This window comes from Boleophthalmus pectinirostris, unplaced genomic scaffold (assembly GCF_026225935.1).
Source record: "Boleophthalmus pectinirostris isolate CB_2022bp ecotype Guang Dong unplaced genomic scaffold, ASM2622593v1 HiC_scaffold_21, whole genome shotgun sequence".
NCBI classification, from domain to species: Eukaryota; Metazoa; Chordata; class Actinopteri; order Gobiiformes; family Gobiidae; genus Boleophthalmus; species Boleophthalmus pectinirostris.
In genome coordinates this window covers 23,626,773-23,647,834 of record NW_026571175.1, presented here as the reverse complement: position 1 = coordinate 23,647,834, position 21,062 = coordinate 23,626,773, and the positions used below count along the sequence as shown (strand labels likewise).

General features: G+C 39.2%; 2 protein-coding genes across 2 annotated transcripts; both read right to left on the bottom strand.

Annotated features, from left to right (window-relative positions):
- Window positions 1-1,632: 1,632 nt before the first annotated feature.
- Window positions 1,633-10,587, bottom strand: tmem79a (transmembrane protein 79a). Its single transcript, XM_020925855.2, has 5 exons — window positions 10,445-10,587; window positions 8,520-9,279; window positions 5,004-5,198; window positions 4,182-4,404; window positions 1,633-2,942 (listed from the first exon to the last, which is right to left on the bottom strand). The coding sequence occupies exons 2-5, from the start codon at window positions 9,220-9,222 to the stop codon at window positions 2,747-2,749; spliced, it is 1,317 nt and encodes a 438-aa protein (XP_020781514.2). The 5' UTR covers window positions 9,223-9,279; window positions 10,445-10,587; the 3' UTR covers window positions 1,633-2,746.
- Window positions 10,588-11,257: 670 nt separating this feature from the next.
- si:ch211-288g17.3 (basic salivary proline-rich protein 2) lies at window positions 11,258-13,873 on the bottom strand. Its single transcript, XM_020925861.2, has 2 exons — window positions 13,754-13,873; window positions 11,258-13,145 (listed from the first exon to the last, which is right to left on the bottom strand). Exon 2 carries the CDS (start codon window positions 13,099-13,101, stop codon window positions 11,950-11,952), a length of 1,152 nt encoding a protein of 383 aa, XP_020781520.1. The 5' UTR covers window positions 13,102-13,145; window positions 13,754-13,873; the 3' UTR covers window positions 11,258-11,949.
- Between the last annotated feature and the right edge of the window lie 7,189 nt (window positions 13,874-21,062).

Sequence of the window (21,062 nt, the reverse complement as noted above, 5' to 3'; positions counted from 1 at the left end):
AGTTTAAATAGTTTCTTTACAAATGTAATTGTAATGTTTACAGAGCCACTGTGCATAATGTCAACAATTTGTTTTGTCTTCTTCCATAATCTTTAATTAACTCAAATTAAGTCTTTATTACACTTTATTTTTCACAGAAGTTAAAGCCCAATCAAACAGCAGTTGTGAAGTTTCTGTTTTCTTTTTTGTCACTAAATGTGCCAGTTTCACCTCACACAAATACAGTGATAATTAAAGATCTAAATTTAGATATAGGTGTAGCAGCAACAGCAGCAGAATTTACAAGAGGAATCATTTAGCTTCAGTGTACTTTTTCCCTTGTATTTTCTTCATTTGGTTTTATTTTGTGTTGAAAACAAATCAAATGGTGTTCAATATTAATTTCCTGATATAAATGAGACTTTTAATCAGTGCAGTTTAACACAAAACAATTGATTAAATGTATTCCTTCGATTATTGATGATTAGAAATAATTTAATCTTGATTTGATTAAAATGGGATTATTTGGGAGGCGCTATGAAGACCTGTGTGACACTGGGCTTGGGCTGAAAATACAGATTTATTAATGCTTAATGCTCAACAAGTAGAAACATTTCATTCAGTCAGTCTGTGAATAATGTTATAAATAATTATCAAAGCCTACGTAAATTTTTCCAGCAATTTGAGCTGTGGATCAGACTCCTCACTATGTTATTCTGACCACAGCAGAACAGAATAATCCCTTAAAGTGTTTCTCAAACCAACTGTGAGGGATAAAAGTTTAGTTATCCTGACCTATCTCATTAAAGTGAGCCGAGTAGAGGTGGATGAAGTACTGAATTTTGTTACTTAAGTAAAAGAACAGATACAGGGACAAAAGATTCCTCAAGTAAAACTATCACATGAAAAAAATCTACTTAAGTAAAAGTATTGAAGTATTCATTTAAAAATGTACAATTTTACAGAGATTTTAAGAATAATACAGCAGCAAATAGATTTTTTTAAATAGCTGATTTCAAGTAATAAGTAAAAATAAGTGATTTCTTAAATGTTCTAGCTGTTTTTGTGTATTTGGTTTGCTCAAAATTGAACATTAACTCAAATTAAATGTGCTAAAAATAAGTCTCAGCCATTTCAGCATGTCTCAAAGCATAAAGAAAAGTACTTTGTAGTTTTCAGTCCAGATCTAAAATGTAGTGGAGTAGAAAGTGCAGATACCTGCTCTCAAATGTAATGAACAGTTTTTAAAAACCCACTGTAAAATGTACTTAAGGAAAGTACAGATACCTAAAAATTATACTCAGATATTGTACTTTTGCTATCTTAGACTCAATCTTCAACATAAAGCTGAAAGTTTTATTTGTTAAGATGAGATTCTGCTATTCACTCCTTCTCAGTGGTCATAACTTTTTTCCTCGGTAGACCAAAATGAATATGTTCCAGCAGTCCAAGGATCATACCATTCATATTTTTAATGTAAAAAAAATTATATCAAAACATTGTCTTTTTAATTATTGTTCTTTTTATAGGGATGGTCTGGTATGTGCTCTCTTTCATTTCTTGACAGTCCTTTCAGCACAAAATGGAATTAAAATAGATCATCTCAGCACTCCACTTTGGGCAGCCCTGTCTTAGACTCAGTCACCAACAACATTGTAATAAGAAATAAAGTTTTATTGCATGGCCCAAATATCAAAAAATATTCCTTTTGTATCTTTAATACAAAAAGAGCACTAGAAAATCTCCAAGGCTTAACAGTTCTCTTACTGATGTAAACAAAATATTACACACAAATTTTGATATTTGACAGTGATTTTGACATAATTTGACATAATAATACCAGGTGAAATCTACGGGTAAAATGCTTAAATGTCTGTAGTATACAACATATATTTAACATAATGTATTACCCAGTGTTTTTTTTTCTTTGTATGAGATACTTTGAGCTTTATTTCTCTACAGTAGAAGGCGTCAGGTTGGGAGCAGCAGACAGGATCAGTGCCGCAGAATCAACCATCATATTTCCACATTTCTTACAGAGAATGAGGCACAGCTTTTATTTATTATAGAGAACCTAGTGTCTCCAACTGAGGTTAAAATGATAGAAACAACAGAATAAAGGTCAGTTACTTAATTTTACTGGATGCCACAAAACAAATCCAAGTCCTGTCCACTTCTACACACGATTCCCCGTCCCTCAGTATCTCTGTTTTTACAAAATACATAATATCTCTTTGAATCATTTTATTTACAGTTTCTTTGATTTTAAAAGGTGCACTATGTACATTTTTAGTTGGGAGTCAGTCACTTTCTTGTTTCTATGGAAATGCCATTGCTCTGCCTGGAATTTTCCACAGTATGACATTAAACAGATCTACTTTACATTTACTCAATTACAGGTGGTTTTATAGCTCAAAAATACCTAAAAAAAACCCCACATATTCTGACTGGGTGGGGTTGCCTCTCTGAGATCTGACCTTTTACTTTGTCTGGTTTGGTCTCTGAAGATAGAAAGATTTAATGCCATACTGGGAAACATTCCATACAAAGCAATAACATCAAGCATTTGACGGACCGTCCACTAGAAAAGTTACACAATGCACCTTTAAAAAGACAAATACCACAGTTTTCAACATAACGATAAATGGCGTTGGACCAGGAATTTACGCTGATCAACCATAACATAATGACCATCAAAGCACAATGTATGAAACGGCACAGTGACACTTGTATCTTTGTCTTTTATAATAATGTTTTTCGTGTTTTTTCAGCCAAACCAAGAGCGCTGTCTGGGCGGGGCTTCAGTAGGCGGGGGCTCCACGTCAAATATGGAGCCCTCCCCCAGAGACGAGCACATGTAGTACAGATTCACCCCCAGCATCACTAGCACAGGGGCAAAAGAGAAACTGAAACCAAAACCTCGGATGGTGCTGCGCAGAGACAGACAGAGCCAGTAGATCAGCCTGGACACAAGAGCAGAGACTTTCAAAATGTTATATACACACAGAAGATGTCAAATATATATATGAATTTCTGGGTTTTAGATGACATTTCAACATTCAATAGGCCAGTATTATTTAATGCAGATAAGGGAGGGGATTTTTGTTGTAATATAGCAGATCTCGGGTCTAGTCAATAATAGAAATGATCAGGTTCCATATTTAGGAATTCACCTTTCTGATATTTCATGGCAAAATAAAAAAAACAATAGGAAAAACCTGGCTCTTGCCCCCATCTGGATGTCTGGCTTCATTACATTTTAGACTCTAAACCACCAATATCTTGCTTCCTAAATATGATGTCTGTATGTATTTAAAATGTAGAAACAGAGTAGCCGCGGGGTCTTAAAAGTCTTCAAAAAGGTCTTAAATTTCATGTTCCTAAATGAAGGCCTTAAAAAGTGATTGAATTGATTTCTTAATTTTTCTAGCTGTTTTTGTGTATGTATGTGTGTGTTTGGTTTGCTCAAAGTTGGAATGTTCACTCAAATTAAATGTGCTAAAAATAAGTCTAAGCTTTTTCAGCAAAAATACTTTTTACTTTTCAGTCCAGATCTAAAATGTAGTGGAGCAGAAAGTACAAATACATGTTCTCAAATTTAGTGAAGTAAAAGTAAAAATTATCTACTGTAAAAGGCATTTAAGTAAAGTACAGATACATGAATAGGGTATATAAGGACTAAACCGGGTCAAGACTAGGACTAAACTAGGACTAAACTAAACTAGGACTAAACTGGGACTAAACTGGGACTAAACTGGGACTAAACTGGGACTAGACTGGGACTAGACTGGGACTAGACTGGGACTAGACTGGGACTAGATCAGGACCAGACCAAGGCTAAACAAGGATTAAGAAAGTGAAGAAGTACTAAATCAGACCTAAACTGGGACTAAACCAGGACTAAATCAGGGTTAAACCGGGACTAGACCGGGACTAGACCGGGACTAAATCAGGGTTAAGAAAGTTAAGGAGGGCTAAATCAGAGCTAAACTGGGAATGAACCAGGACTAAACTGGGCCTCGACTGGGACTAGAACAGGACTAGAAAAGGCCTAGACCGGTACTAGACCAGGACTAGATCGGGACCAGATTGAGGCTAAACCAGGATTAAGGAGGACTAAATCAGAGCTAAACCAGGACTAAACCAGGACCACTGATGTACAGTATATAAATATAGTATCTTGGGATGTGGAGCATCTGTACCTGCCAAAAGCGAAGATGATGGTGAGCAGAGGCACGAGTTTGACCAGGTTCTGGCTCACGTAGGTTGCCATGACGGAGAGTTGCAGGAAATAGAAGAGGAACAGCCCCACAGACTCATTGACGAAGTGTCCATGGACCGCCACCTGCCTGTACTCCTGTCGGCAGTCGTACAGTGGGCGCAGCGAGCCGTAACGCAGCCTCGCCATGCCTTGCACCAGCACTCCTGCACACAGAGGGCAAAGGTCACGGGTGTGCTCAGTGTTGAAGGTCCTAGATTACATGAAATTCACTCTTGTGAGCTTTAAGCCATGTTGTAATGTTGTTACCTCCTCAAAAACATACCTAGAGTTGTGTTTTGTTTCGGTCACACATGTTTGAGTAACCTTTTATTATTAGTCCGTCTATACCTCCAAACCTCAAAATGCTCTGATCTCCTTTTACCTTTAGTTCAGTAAAGATTGGCAATTCTGGGGCTTCAGGCATCTAAATTATTCTAATGAAGGTGTGTAGAGATTAAAAACATAGTGGAGAACTTCCTTTTTCTTTTTCCTTTTGAGAGAAAAACTCAGCCTAAATTTGTGGTTTGTGTGTTAAATGTGTGAATGAAACAAAACTCCAGGTTTGTTTGTGATGAGGAAACAACATTATAACAGCTCAGAAAAAAGTGTATAGACCCTTTAAAAGGTGCTCAGATCTCATAGAAGAATTTAGAATGCACTTTCACAACACAACTTTTTAAAAATGTAAGTTCAGTGTCTCAACAATTGGTCAGAAATATCCTGTCTTCATTCAGACTGAGTCAGATCATTCAAATGTACTCACCAAGAACTATAGGGATCATGGCAAACATGGAGCAGCGCAGAGTGTAGACCACCCTGAGGGGGGCGCTATTGAGCACTGGAGAGTCAAAAGGCAGCAGCTCATATCCACCCCACACCAGCAGGGGGAAGAGGAGCGCCCCAGCAACCACAGACACTGTCAGCTTCAGCCTCTCCCCACAGGTGTCATCGCACAGGTCTGCAGAGGGACAGCAAACACGGCGTAAATTTAACAGTGGAACGTAACAAAGTAAAAGTAGTAAAGTATTGTACTAATGTAGTAAAGTATGTATTTTAGGTACCTGTACTGGATTTGCTTTGACTTAACTACATCTGAGAGCAGGTATCTACTTTGTACTCCACTACATTTGTCAACAGGACTGAAAAGTAAAAGTATTTTTTATTATTGTGTGAGACCTGCTGAAAAGGCTGAGGAGTTCATTTTTAACACAGAAAAATACACAAATAAAAACAGCTAGGAAAAAAGGGATTGCTTGGTTTCATTTCAGTGAACCTGTAACCACATGACTACAGGTTTACTTTTCATAGAATCGTCTTTACATAAGGAAACAAGCGATTCAATTGTTTTATTGAACAAAATTCAGCACAAATCTGTATCAAAATCACTACATTTTAAGTTATTAAATCTCAATCGCAAAATCTGCGCAAAATACTTTTACTTTTTTTCTTTGGGCCTAATCTCACCTCCAATCTTCGTGCTAGAGCTGGCACATAAGGAGTGGGCGTGTCCAGGTCGGGCTCTACTTCACAGCTGGAGGCTGGACGGTACAAGTACATATAGCATCTGAACCAATCTATGACTGCAGTGGCATTTAAAATCACTGCCAGTGTGGGTAATGTCTACAATCTTTGCCTCATTACAGGCAGCAAGGAGTGTGGGGGAAAGTTATATACGAGTACAATAAAGGAGCTACGGAGCTCCACGATGCAAGACGGGTATCCACATGTTATGAATGTTAAGCATTTATCATCCTAATATATTTCCAAATAAAAGAAATCTTGAGCATGTTACATGTTGTTTTTCAGTGGACTAGTTTGATATTTATATTTATGATTCTGGCAATTCACACCACGCCCTCAGTCTGATCCACTCCACCTGATATTCAGGCACGGCACACCTCTTGTTTACAGTTCCACGCCCCACACTTGCGCTAGTGCTAAGATCGGGGATAAGATCAGGCCCTTAAAGTATCTGTTAAAAATGTACTTAAATACTTTTAGTTAGTTTAGTTATAACAGGGAAACGTTTTTACTCAGCAGTTGTTTTTTACATGTTTTCCATGTAAAAAGTTTCAGATATTTCAGATAAAATTATCCATTATTGTATTTATTTTAAGGAGATAGATTTGTATTTGCTTGCGCTCCCTTTTATCTCATTTCAGTAAATGTGAGGAGCCTGGTGCAAAGTTCTGTGCAGTGGAATGTCAATGATAACAACGATAAAAGAGGAGTGTTTCAAATTCAAACTAAAGTACCATACATTAGTTAGTAATAATAATAATGATGAATATATTATTATTAATAATAATATATTATAATATATAATATAATAAGTATTATAGCAATTAGTCTAATTTTAGTCTTTATATAGGCTAATTATATATCATTGTACATAAACAAGGTCAATTTAACGTACCAATGTGACTCACTAAAACAATAGTAGCTCTAAATGTGGAGCACGATCTAAAATGGCAATGGTTGTAACCTGAAAAACTACCCATGACTCAGGAGCTTCAGTGTGGAAGGATAAAAGCAGACTCAAAGCTTTGTAAAGGAGCCGTTCAATGTGACTGAAGCTAAAAGGTGAGGCCGCAGAGACACTGGACCTTTGTGGACGACTCTGGAGCAATTTGAAATGTTGTAAATCCTGTTATGTCATGTAAAATGGAGCCCGTTTTATTATTTTAAAGAAATAAGCAACTGACATCTTAAAATTTCCATTGAGTTCTTCCATCTAGCCACTCCCTTTAAGCTTAATACTGTTTGGATAATTCAGGTGAGTTGATTATTAAACATAATTATCAATGCTTTATGTGTTTATGTATTTTTATGTATTGTCAAAAGTGAAGCTGTAGGTTGTAGTGGCCGCACAGTGTGATTTTTTGTACAGTTTAGTGATTCATATTGTAAAAGTGTCACCCATATGATCCAGAAAAGAATTCCACCTACTTCCTCAATAGTCAGACCTATTGTTTTGTTGAACACAGCATTTGTGTGACTGGAGCAAAAATCTTAATCAAATCCAATTAAATCTCCCTGCCTTATTAATACTTTGTATCTTATGTCACCAGCATTCCTTGGGAGTGTGATGCTAATTGGAAGCACTGCTCTGTTAGAAACTCAAATTAGACTTAATCTGAGCTTTATTTTAACACAACCTGAACAGAAAAATCTGACTTGGTTGGAACGACAACAGGTGATTTGACAAGTCTCTCTCAAATAAAATTACAGTCACAAGATAGTCAACAGTTTCTGTTCGTCACTCTCACTTTTTTGTTGAAAATCAAACATCAAAACAGGACCATGTTTTGATGTTTGAGATTAGGGCGACCAGATATTCTAAACTAGGACACACCCAGGTTGGGACGGTTGGTATAAATAAAATTGTGAAATGAGCGTGTGAAATTGTGCATTCTGATGTCAGTCATAATCTGAGAGACTTCTGTTGAATTTTTTTGATTTGTGGTCATTTGCAAACACAGATTTCTGTATTTTGGCTAAACAAATGATAATTTATGCTGCTCTTTACTGTGAGCAGGGATTAGATTAGTTAAAAATTGTGATCATCCTGTATTAGTCCTGGTTTAGACCTGATGTAGTCCTGGTTTAATCTTAGTTTAGTCCTGGGTTAGATCAAAATGGTCAAAAATAGGGACACCTGGAACTAAGACTGTACAATTAATTGAATTTTCATCACAATTTCAAACTATAAAATGATCTCCAAACTCCAAAAAACATAATCGAGTTGAAACAATTAAGCTTAACAAAGTTTAGTTTGGGATATTTTTCATATAAATAAGTATATTTATGTATGTAATTTTTTTAAATATAGAGATTGTAGAACCGCTGGATATATAGTTTATTTTGGATACATTTGTTTTTCTATGCCTTATTTCATGTTCAAAGTATATTTTATTAATTTTATGTTTTATACACCGCAAAACTGCTCTAAGGTTCATATTTGTAGCCTGTATTTATTTTCTATTGGAAAGTTTTGCATAAATTACCAAAAGCAAAGTGTTTTGTTTTTTTTAGAGAGAATTGCTGAATAAATGTTTTGAATAATCATGATTTCAATATTGACCAAAATAATCGTGATAATGATTTTTTCCATAATGGAGCAGCCCTAACTGGGACATGTCACTGGTTTTGTATCAATCTGCTTGGACAGGGGACACAGGGCTCAAAACTGGGACTGTCCCGGGTAAATAGGGATGTCGGGTCATCCTAATAGAAATACATGTGGATGTCACTGCAGAGTATGAGGAGATTTACTCACAGAGCTTGTCGTCATGTTGTGGCCACTCGTGATACTGCACTGAATCCTGCTCTGGGTACGGCTCCTTGTATCCATGTGCCTCCTGAAACAGTGGCCTCTCCTCCTCCTCCTGCAGGTCTTTACTGGACATACGAACTATGGTGACCTGAGGGGTGAACCCGGCCACCCCTTTCTCTGCTCTCCAGTTCTTCTCATCTTCCTCCTCTTCTTCCTCCTCCTCCTCCTCTTCGTCATCAGCCAGGGAGCCTCCACCTTTATCACTGCCATGTTGGATTTCGTCACTCCTCCACCTCTCACCCTCTGGCATGCTCTCTCTCCATTTGCTCTTGACATTGCTGATTTTCTCCTCTTCCTCCTCTCCCTCATGGCTTTGTTTTTCCGAAATGTCCTGGCTGCCCCCGCTGATCCCGGTGTCGCCATCTTCAGGCTCCGAGGTGCATTTCTCGGACCAGATCCCGTCATCTCGATCTGTTTGGGGTTTCCTGTCGCCAGGCCAAGGCAGAGTGCATGGTTCCATAGCTCCACATACGCTCACCTCCTCCTCCTCTTTTCCTTCTTCTTCCTCCTCTGGTTCTTTATAATTGTCCCCAAAGTCCTTTTCAACATGTCCGATTGGTTTCAAGCCCTCCAACTTTTCTTTTCTTTCAGTTTGAGGCTCCGGGACAGGTGCAGTCCTTACTTCCTCAGGTTTAGGGTCAGACATCTTTGATTTAAAATGACTTGCTTCACTGGCTCCTTTTATGTTTCTCCAGTACAGTATCTGGAAAAGACAAAAGCGCAACAGTTAAGACAAACATTAGAAGGCCAGTAACAATAATCAGGTACTATATCGACTCGTATACAAGTGGAACAATATTTTTGGGGTTCAATATGTCGCATGTGTTATTAGTGTAGTGCAATAAAATACAATTAGATTTAAACAAAAAGGTTGAATAAGTAACTAGTTATAGATACTAACTACTTAAGTGTTTCATTCTACTTTTAATTAATTTTGCAGCTCATGTTTTTTATGATTATATTGCACATTCACGTTATACTTTACAATGATTATCTTGCTTTAGTTATTGTGTCAGAGGCATTTTGTAGTTAATTATTGTTTATTGTAATATTTTCTGAAGCAAGATATTTTGTTACTGTGGGAGACGCAACATTAGAAACATGTCACAATTTCTTATATCATAAATATGAATAGCGGTCAGACAACAGGATTTACAACAGTTGCCTTACCTGACAAAGCATCCTTTCCTCTATGTAACTAAATAAAATCTGATAATTCAGGCTTTGGGCATTCACAAGAGCATTGCATGGGCTACACTGTTTCACGCAAAAACAAGAAACAATACCAGGACTACAAATGTTTCACCAAGTTCTATAACACAGATTTCAACTATTTTCTTTCCAACTTTCCATGGAGAGTAAACAGACTGCGGGTCCTAGGATTAATTATTGAGCCACTTATTTGTTATTAAACTGATTCTTAATCTAATAAGAAACATTTTACCAGAGTGTCGTCTACAGTTTTACAATCCAAACCTATTCTACCACAGCTGCTGTCTGAAATGTCACGTCTGCGATGTTTTTTCCTCTTTCCCTTTGCCTCATGTGTGTTTAAGCTTCGAGCTGCTCATAAAAGTACAATATTAGTAGCTCCCAATGGTATTAAATGATTATGTCAAGTTCGCCACGCAAATATGTTGGTTTAGGTTACTTTTCTCAGTCTCTTACTTACTCTCAATTAAAGGCGGTATTTGAACCTTGCACTTTATGGCATGACAGAGACAGATCCCACAGCGCTGTGGTCGGTCACAGGACAGGCCTCTGCTGGGGAGTTTCGGCCTCAAACTTGTTGAGCAACTTTGTTTTAAACTTTGCAGTCTGCCCAGAGTTAAACAAAACACACATGGGAGATAAAACTGGACTCGTACCTGATTTCAGCCACATGTCACACGGTGAGTCCGTAGCTTCGTCGGAACACGATCATACTGTACTTTGTTTGGCTCACGGACACGGACAGACTCCGCAGGTGCGCCCAGGTGCTTCTCTGACGCACTCCACAAACACCGGAAACGTCCTTGCGTAACAGCGCAGGAGTCTGCGCCATGGATCTATTAAAATAACATCTGCACGCTCCTCACATTTTTCCACTCAACCAAAGAAACGTTTAATGCCATTACTTTGATATATTTCTGTGTCGTTAAAGTATGTTTTTCAGTAGGGTACTGCGATATTCTTAAATAAGACGTAGTTGTAATTAATATTACAATCTCCTGTCTATTTCAAACATGTACATATATTTTTACAATTCACGTTTAACTACTGCAACTTCTCAACTATTCAAGTTAGGTCTATGTTAAGCATTCTCCAAAGATGGATAATAAATATTTTGATTTTTTTTGAAAATTTTATCTCACTAGAGCAAGTTCGTACCTGGATGAGACCATAAGTGTGTATATCATACCGTATACAGGCTACAATCAAGTGTTGGGACTTGACACTGCCTGAGAATATGTTTACTTCACCAGCAGAGGGCGCCTCCCTGTTGCAGCTTTTTTAATATGCTATGTATAACGGCCTGGTCAATGGCCCCAACTCAAATGTTGAGATGTTTACTTACAAATGATTCATTTTTCCATATAAAATTAACCATAATAGTAATGACTTGCATTTCTCTTTGAAAACCTTCCAAACTGGGTCATAGTATACATTTGATAATCAAACAAGTACAAGGGAAACCTCGGTCAAATGTATGACAAATTTAAAAAAAATGTCTTTCTTTTTTATTTCAGTAATCTCACAAATTGTTTTTTTCCATGTGAATATTACAAAATCTAAAATATGGCCACTTTAAATCAAATCAATTTAAATTAATCTGACATGCCATATGGGATGAATCAGTCATTTCAGTCTCTCAGAACTTTTCATGATTTAATTGCACTAATTTAAATCTTGTACCCAATTACAATGACTATGACATAATGAAATATGCAGCTTCTAAAGACATTTGTTCAATGAATTTAAAAATTTGATTTTTTTAAACACAAACCTTAACAAAAATCAAAGAACATATGGTTAAGAGAAAATTGTCATAGTACTGCAATTCAAAGGGTTAAAGTGATTTTGAGTTTTTCCATAAGACATAAAATTGGTTAATAAAAACCTCCTAACATTACATTCAAGGCTTTGGCAACTAAGGCAATACATACTTCATTCTCCAATGCATACCTTTTCCATCATGTTTTGAATATGGAGCTTAAGAACATTAAAACATGAACACTACGTATAAACATGAAGAGTCACTAACATGAAACAATGTCCTTCTAAAGAGTTCATGAAGGCCTCACATTAACACAATGGAGAAACAAAGGTTAAAGCACATTTAAAATGAAGAGCTTCTACTCTTTGAGCCAAATTTAAAAATGTGCAAAAGTCTTTACTCAATGTCGTCCTCTTCCAGGGGCTCAGACTGCGGGCTGTGATCTGAATCATGAGACATTTTCACTGAACTGTTGTCGATGTAGGTTTTGTTTTTGAAAGAGCCTTTGGGACGCCCTCTCTTTCTCGGGGGACCATCCTGCTCTTTTGCTGCTTTAGGAGGATGCTCTGCTTTTCTGGGCAAACCGTCGCTGTCGAGCTTTCTCAAATGAGCGCCTTTCTTAGATTCAGATTTCCGGGGTCTCCCACGCCCCCTGCGAGGGGTGTCAAGAGCAGGTGCTGTCTCAGGACGCTCCTCTTTGGGGTACTTTCGGGGTCGCCCCAGAGCTTTCCACACTCGGGGCTGGTATAGCTCCTCTCCTGGGGGCAGAGGCCTCTTCCTTGGTCGACCTCTGTTGCTTTTCTTTGGCCGACCACGACCCTTCCCCGGGTATTTTCTGGGGAGGGAAATGTTAAGTTTGTCAGGTGGGACATGAGCTCGAATGGGGCGACCACTGGTATTTTCCACTCTCACAGTCACTACTGGTTTGTTTTTTGAGCCCTTCGGTCGGCCTGGCCTTTTATGAGAAGGCTGTGTGCCATCTGCTGCTGGTTCTGGTTTCTTTACTCCCTCCCGAGATATTTTTTTTGGCCTTCCCCTTTTTGGAGGACCTTTCTTTGGTCTCCCAGGTCCTCTCTTAGGTGTACTCTGTACTGCTTCATTTTCACTGCTGTTTTCTGTCTCATATTTGGGCTTCTTGAAGGATCCCTTTGGTCGTCCCCTCTTTCGGGGGGGAGAAAAGCTGTCGTCGCTCTCTTCTCCACTGGAGTCTACATTACGGACTGAGCCTTTAGGACGCCCTCTTGGTCTTTTGGCCGCACCACCATTCATGTCTCCTGCAGCAGCCTTTACCGTGGAGCTTTTCGGACGGCCCCTTTTCTTGGGACTATTTTCTCCATTTATTTTTGCTTTATTGACTGAACCCTTTGGCCTCCCTCTCCCTCGTTTCACTGAGGCTCCGTTGGCGTCATCAGGCTGTGCCACATTGATGTCTGTCACACAAACCTGCAGCTCCTTCAGACCGACAGACGTCTTCATCTCAGGGTCAGAGTGACTGTTCTCTTCACTGGACTCACCATCATCAGTGAAAGGATCGCCCTGATCAGCCATGTTATCTTCAGTACTGCTGTTTTTTACTTCAAGCTGTTTGGTACCTGTGAATGAAGACATGTTTAATCATTGTAATGTACAGCAATGAATGTGACATTTTTACTAATTTATGCAATAAGAAAATACTTTTTGGAATACAGACTTTGCATAGCATTATAGTGTAAAACTGTATTAAATTCAAATTACATATTATGTGTAATTGTAGAAAAAAATAATTGAGTAATCAATCAAGCAAACACAGTAATAATAAGTGCAATATATGTAGACATTAATGGAACTATTATAGAAGTGTAATGATTCCAGGCGGGGTCTATTTACTGGATAGCAGCCCCCTAATGGCGGGAATGGGACTGGGTCGCCACATGTACAATGTTCACACCATTGAAGCAAATGCCAAATGATACACTGCATTAATGTAGAAAACATCATAATATCTGTAAAAATATATGTAAATATTACGCGATTTTACCGAATTTGTTTATACTTACGTTGCCTTTCCCAGTGTAAGACTGAATAAAATAATTACAGCCTATAGTGATATTTTCAGGGAGTAGACAGATCCAAAATAAACGGAGATGGCGATAACTGTGGTTTGCGAAATACTGCAAGATGCAAGTGCATATTTTACCGCGAAATGCTTAAAAAGACTCACCTGAAACTTTCGTAAATGTCTGGGGTATGAAAGCACACAGATGCGGATTAAAAATATCGCATTTATTCTGAATGTAACGATTGTTTGAATTTACGGCCACTTCCGGTCGCACTCGACAAAAATGGGCCTAAGAGAAACACCAAGTGAGGCACTTTAGTTCCGCCTTGAACAAGAGAGCCACCTGGCGACAACACAGTACTAGTGCATACCAGTATGTCATACTATTATTCTTTAAATTTTTTTGCTTTATGTGAACTGTACTATTGCATTATTTATCGAATCTAATATAAAATAATGTCCAGTGTTATGCTCAATGTTATGTGTGCACTTGTTATGACAAGTGAACTAAATTAAAAACCTTATTGTTTCAATGAATTCCATGACAGAACATACAGGGAGAACACAATCACCCTCCATCTTTCATAAGACCCCGTAGAGGATGCTGTGCTGTTCCAGACGTCTGTCTTTGAGTTGTTGGGGCTCCACTGCAGTCATGAGTCTGTGCAGAGAACATCCATCACTACAGGGCAGGACCAGAGCAGAATGCTAGGGACAACATCGGGGTGTGTCACACACATCCACTATCAGGAAAAAAGTACACACCCCATCGTAGGTATTGTAGTGGTAAGCTGAAGATATTCTTACATTAATAGAAATAACTGCACCAAATACCATGTATTTACAAGTTAAGTCACATGGATAAAGCTTTTTCTTATACTCATATGATACTATTATATTGTGGGTTTTAAATAAGGTGTGTGGGTGTATTTGTATTGTAATGTTACCAAACAGCAACCTTCATTATATTATATTAGGAATCAGAATATGTCATTTTATGAGACATTCATTATCCAATGGAGCATTACTTGATCAAATATACAATATTTTTGTTTGGATTTCACATTATATATTATCAAGCAGATAAAAAGTAGACATTTATTTATAGACACAACTTCTCTTCCAACAATTTGTTTATGCCAATTTTTTGTTTGTAGTGTCTTCACAGCCTGCCAGGTCTTCATTAAAAGGATGGCCAATAGGTTGTGGTGCAGAGAAAATGACCATTTTGAGAAAATTAGGTTTGAGAAAGACAGGCCCTGTGAGACTGAGGTGAACCCGCTGCCCTGACTCACCCCCCACCCCCTACACCCCCCACCTTCCCCTGTCCCGCCTCGTGCCCCCACCCTCACAGATCTTCTCCATGGTTACCAGACAGCGCTCCTGATGCAGCCCGTTAATGTGTTTTTCAGCAGCAGGAGCGAGCGGGATACTAATGTGGCTGGGTCCGTCTTGTGCACAATCGCTGTCAAATGTTCAAATGTCCTGGGACGAACAAACACTGGAGGAAGGAGCCGGGACCAGAGCCAGGGACTAGACAGGACCACAGAGACCCAAACGACCAGCACTTTGTCAATGATTTTACAAGTCATCTGCAAACTGGGGTTTCAAGACTCTTTATTATGCACAAGTCACAAATAAAACCAGATGGAAAATGTTGTTGTAATACAGTTTAGAGATTCAATATAAACAAAGTGGAAAATTTGAAAAAGATTTATTAATATATATTTGAGGCTTTCGCTTTTAACTCTATTAAATTCAAAATATCAATTATTTATATTTATTTAAAAATGCCTGATGTTAATCTGTCCAGTGTGTTATAGAAAAGCTTGCATTTACTATGTTCAAAAAAACAAAACAAAACGAACATATTATGTATTGATCACTTTAATTAAAACGTACATCATTATGCAAAATACAATATAATAAAATTTTATCTGAAAAAACAAAGGCATGTAATTTTTATTAAATGTAAAGCAAAAACATTGCAAAATCTTGATAAAACTTTTATAAATGCAACAGATCTTTAAATATTTCAGAATAAGAAGACACAGGTCTAAATTGCTTAAATATTATTCATAAAAATCTTACAAATGTGCCTGAGTCCTTCTCCATGCAATCATGCTCTGCACCTGCGCGCGTATTTAAAAGTCTTGAGTGAATCGTTTTTCGGGGTCATGACCTTTGGCTGTCTTATTAATGAGGCGTGTGTTATTGGGCACAAAGGCATCCAAAAGGTACTGCCCCCTTCAGATCTCCGCAGTGTCGCCATGACGTCTGGAAACTTCGCTCAGGATGCGGTCATGACGTCTATTTCACCACTGTCTGCAAAGTCATTTTCTAAACCAAGAAAGTCTACAGCAAGAAGATTTATAATGTTTTGAGTGGTTTTGACCAGATTTTATTAATAGGTCTACACCTTGTAACTTGTTGAGTGCAATTTTACTTACTCCAATAATATAAGTTAGCTTAAAAAAGTAAAAAAGTATTGAAAAAGTACAGCAGATATATAATATAACCAAAAACAACATAATAAAGTTTTTTAAAAGCTATATTAAGTAATGTAGAAAAGCATACAATGTTTCATGCGCAGATGTTTAGATGGTCCAGATGTGGTGCATGCGGCAGTGTTCCCAAGGACCTCACCTGTGACCAGCTCATCATCACAGGTTAAGGGTCTCAGGGACAATGAAGCACACGACGAGACCCAAGAATCCTCTCCCAAAACATGTCACAACTAATTCAAATACGCCACTGTCCCTATGCGCATCAGGGCTATGAACGTTTCTTAATATATCAATACAGTTTGATAAAGCTCTGTCTGTTACCTCACTGATCGTGACCACAAATACATGTAGCCTATAGTTCACACATAAGACAGAAAAAGTGAGCGGGTCATGTCAGTTTTCTTTGTTACCATTGTTCCAGATGCCGGTGCAGTCTCGGCGCGGCTGCAGACCAGGTCCAGATAACGTCATCCTGTGAAACAAGCACAAACACATCAGACCAAATGCTACGACTTCATTTATAGAAGTTAGCTGTGGGCACGCTGTTTATCCACCTTTAATTTTTAGGACTATTTCAGTGTCTTCTCTGCTAACGTTGCCAGCGCCTGTTCTTCAGAGCACATCTGAGAAGAAAGCGATCAAAAGCATGCCCCCTGCTGGCAGACACAGAGCACCCGAGCCTCGCTCAAATCCTAAAATTTAATGTAGTTTGTGATTTGGATTTGGGGTGAGGAGGCGGGCGCTGTGTGTGTGCGCGCTAAGCTGCGGCGGTCACTGAGTTCAGACACACATGTATTTGGTGGTGACACACAGCTGTGCCTGGAGCAGCAGACGACACTGTCGTCTTATATTTCGTACAGGCCGGGTGAGCTCAGGATTATGCAATCAGGCTCACCACAAAGATGTTCAGCCTTCAGGGAGCAGTGCTGATTTACTCTTCCCCAGACAGAATAAATGTCACAGCCTAATGCTGCAGAGGCAGTGCCACTTCAACCGTGATAAACAGCTCCAAACTGCTCTTACATCCTCGACCACTGCAGCCACCAGAGCATGGTCCAGGTGTGCTCACACACAGAGGAACATGCCACACACGACAGACACAGGCTTTGTCTCTGATACTTCCCTCTGTCCCAGTTTCTGCTGCTGTTTGTCTCTACAGCACCAGACAAAGAGGAAAACGAAACTCGGAGCTGCCAGCAAAATGAGGTGGCACTTTGTAAAAAGTAAAGTGTGCCACGATTCATAAACATGACACAGATGTGGGAGGACGTGGACTCATTGGCTTTGTTACCTGGCCCGGTCAGCCAGCCGCAGCTCACCGTTAGCCCGAGCAGGTTTAGATCGGTGCATGGACTCTGCTGTGCCGATGTGCACATGCAAACAACAAGTGCAGAAAGCAAACACACCCAAACGGCACTCTTACGCCAAGTTATCGATCCGCTTTCCCCCGAGAGACGAGCCACAATTAATCCAGACCAAGGCGAGTGTGATCAGCCCTATCCTGCCACATCTCCTCAGTCTCTGTACACGCCGCCCAATGCTAAAGCTGCTCCCATCCCCTCTGCCTCTCTTTCCTTTTTTTGTGTCCTCCTCGTCCCTCTCTCAGCCGCTGTCCCTGGCTCTGTTTTTCACCGCTGCTGATCCCGTCTACCTCGGCCAATCCTCTCACAATACTACTACTACCACCACTAGCTCTCAGTGAAGCAGGTAGGCTACACTGGCTGCAACTAAAATAGACATTAAACGCCACAGAAAAGCATTGATCCCATTTTCTGGTGTTGTACCGATAGCCCTCCCCCCTCCTCCCCCTCCAGAAGCGCCACTCATAAATCTGTGTCACCTACATACATCGCACAGACACTTATGCAAGCATGCAGCATCTTCACTTTGCTCTTTCTTCCCAACATTATCTGTCTCCCCCTGTCCTTCCTCTCAGCTGTCTCCCTTCTCCTCCCCCTCGACTGGCTCTCTCTCAGCCCCATCGAACCACCATCTCCAGGCGTGACGTCCCGTCTAGCCCCTCTCTTGCAGTCTACGTGGTGCATGTGTGTGTGCGTTGTTGTGGTGTGTGCATAAACTCAATTGTTTGTTTGAGCTCATCTGGAGAGGAGAGGTAGCAGCAAGTGACAAAGACAGAGGCAAAGAACAAGGGGAAAAGGGTATTCTTTTACACAAGATCAAAACGTGGGCTGGTGCAGTTAAACATGTGATATGTAATGACTACATAGAATGCATCGTTATCAATAGAGCAGGAGACATGCGGATATATTTGACGTTTGAATAAGTTAAATTCAAGTAAACCGGTAAACCTAGAAGAGTTGCCTGGTCACAATTCTGTCGCAGTTTTAGACTAACAAAACTATGACTAGAAAAGGAAAAACAGGGTTTGAAATAAATGACACAATTCCAGACTAAAACCAAAAGCAAAAGAGACACAAAAACAACACATCTGAAAGAATATGCCAGGAAGGGACACAAGTATTCATGGAGTCTGTCCCAAACACAGATTAAATCGAGATGGTTTTGTCAGAAAGGGCATCCGGGCCACTATTCGAAACTTACAGAGGCAAAATAATGAACTACTACCAATCTATTGCAATAAAACAAACAACTAAGATTATTTATGGTCACAACAATTAAAAATGTTGTTTGAATCTGCGTAGTGCGCCTTGATAAATCTGGATATGCCTTATTTGTTGATTCATTTGGATTTGGTTGTGACAATAATTTCACAACATTTTCTGTACAAATATCTTTAAAATTAGTTATTATCACGTATCTATTTCATGGACCATGGATCATAAATGAGACAATTATCAGTGACACAACCACCACTAATTAAAACCCTCTCCGAATTCTGCAGTTATATCCTGGTTGCACAGTGTCTGGTGGTGGTCCGCGTCTGCCTCCAGCCCCTCGCTCTGGGCAGTGTTCCTTTGTGTGCCTGAGAAAAGAGCAGCGCTGGGCCAGATTGCTGATATCTGCTCTTTTCCTTTCCCCCTCCTCGCGGCTGGAGCACTGCAACGCAATGCGGATACCCAGTGTCTGCTGAGCCACTAGCGAGACACACCAGGGACCAGAGGGGGGGGAGAGGGGGCGATCGAGAGAAGGAGGAGGAGGGTGGGCGAGAAAGGGGAGGTGGTGAAGTTCAATACAGACAGAGCTCTATAATGCTACTGCTGCTGCCGCTATAGTCTGGGTCAATACCAGCCAAGACTTCAGACGCACAGAATGGATTCAAGGTGCATTGTGCCGTTAATACACAATGCAATTAAGCGAGCGATTCAGTCTATAATTAATGCATTAATATAGCTTGTGTCTACCTCTGTGGGCAATCACCATTTACAAACACACTGATAACAGCAATGTATGCAGATATAAACGGTAAGGTGAAGTGTCTTACTCTAGGACACATCAACACCATGGCACTTTTACTAGTTATGTTAGCAAGCTGTCTTTCTTTTATATTTCTTGAACAGAGACAAGTCCTGCACACCATCTTACTTGTAAAATGTTGACGTCCTAATAAAATTCACAATTTGCAAGTAAGACCGTGTGCAGGACTTTTCTCTGCTGCAGAAGAGCTGTTCCCTCTCCTCCAAAGAAACCGTTTCAAGAAATTGATGTGCAAAGTTCTCATTCAATCATATTTTATATCTATTACCAGAATTTAATTTTAAAGGTGCATTGTGTAACTTTTCTGGTGGAAGATCTGTCAGCTCCTTGTTTCTATAGATATGTCAATGTTCTGCCAGCACTGTTTTACAGTTTGACATTAAACAGCTCTTCCTTACATTCATTTCAATTACAGTTGGTTTTAAAGCTCAAAAAACAGACATTCTGACTGTGAGCAGGGTCGCCTCTCTACAGATCTAAACGGCAACTTAGTCTGGTTTGGTCTCCATGAAGATAGAAAGGTTTAATACCATACTGCAAAACATTCCAGACAAAGGAATAACATCTCCATGGACAAAACTATTTGAAGGACCCTCCACCAGAAAACTTACACGTATTCCAATGACTGTCTACTGTCTACTGCTTGCTCCTTTACATTAATTGGCATATGACTAATTGTTTTGCATTATTAGACATAAGCAATAACACCACATGGTGTTACCTGCAATAATAAATCCTTAAGTTTATTCAGCGCTGCACTAATTGCTGTCGACATATGGACTCTTTGTTAAGTAGATGCTTAAATCAAGCCTTAGAAATGCCTTTTTCATTGGCTTCTAGCGGTATGAAGTACAAGAACTTAAATAATGTAAATAATGACACAAAACCCCATGCCTTACCAGAAAAGTAACTCATTAACGAGATAAATTCTGCACAGACAAAACAAAGCTGGAATTCACTATTGGCATTTGGCCGTATACCACGTTGGGCGAATCAGATAAAATAAATCAAAGAGAACTGCAGAGCTAGGTGCATGTATCGATGCCTGGATTACACCAACTGCAACGCCTCATTAGAAATTCAGGTGGAGAGGGCTTCACTCGCACAAAAATAAAGATGTCAAAGTGTCTGTGTCTATTTAGGAGATTTACTACACTGAGTTTGCCTGTCAGTTTATTATGATTATCATACAAGTTTTAAGGGACTCAAGTTTGTACAGTATAAAATAAAGTGCACACATTTCTACGGGGTGGGAAAATGCTTACGTTTTAACATTTCCAAAAACAGGAAAGAACAAACCAAGGACATAGTGAATTTGGTGACAATTCAAATAAGTATCTAACGTGCAGACAGTAGTAAGAAAAAATAAGCAAAACACTGAACGAGAGGGTGTGTCCAAACTTTTGACTGGTAGTGTATAGAATGTTGAGGTTAGATTTAAAGTTTAATACAAAGAAACAAAGAAAAATTTTATAATGACTGATTATATATGGCTACAGCACGTCCGCTCTATCCAGCCCTCAGTGTCTTTAGATCAATTCCTGGATATAATGATTTGCTGAATGTCT

Coding starts and splice junctions, on each gene's coding strand:
- tmem79a (XM_020925855.2), bottom strand. CDS start 9,222: ATGTCTGACCCTAAACCTGAGGAAGTAAGGACTGCACCTGTCCCGGAG. Junction 5,199..8,519: donor ACAACATGACGACAAGCTCT/GTGAGTAAATCT, acceptor GTCCCTCTGCAG/ACCTGTGCGATGACACCTGT. Junction 4,405..5,003: donor CATGATCCCTATAGTTCTTG/GTGAGTACATTT, acceptor CTCTGTGTGCAG/GAGTGCTGGTGCAAGGCATG.
- si:ch211-288g17.3 (XM_020925861.2), bottom strand. CDS start 13,101: ATGGCTGATCAGGGCGATCCTTTCACTGATGATGGTGAGTCCAGTGAA.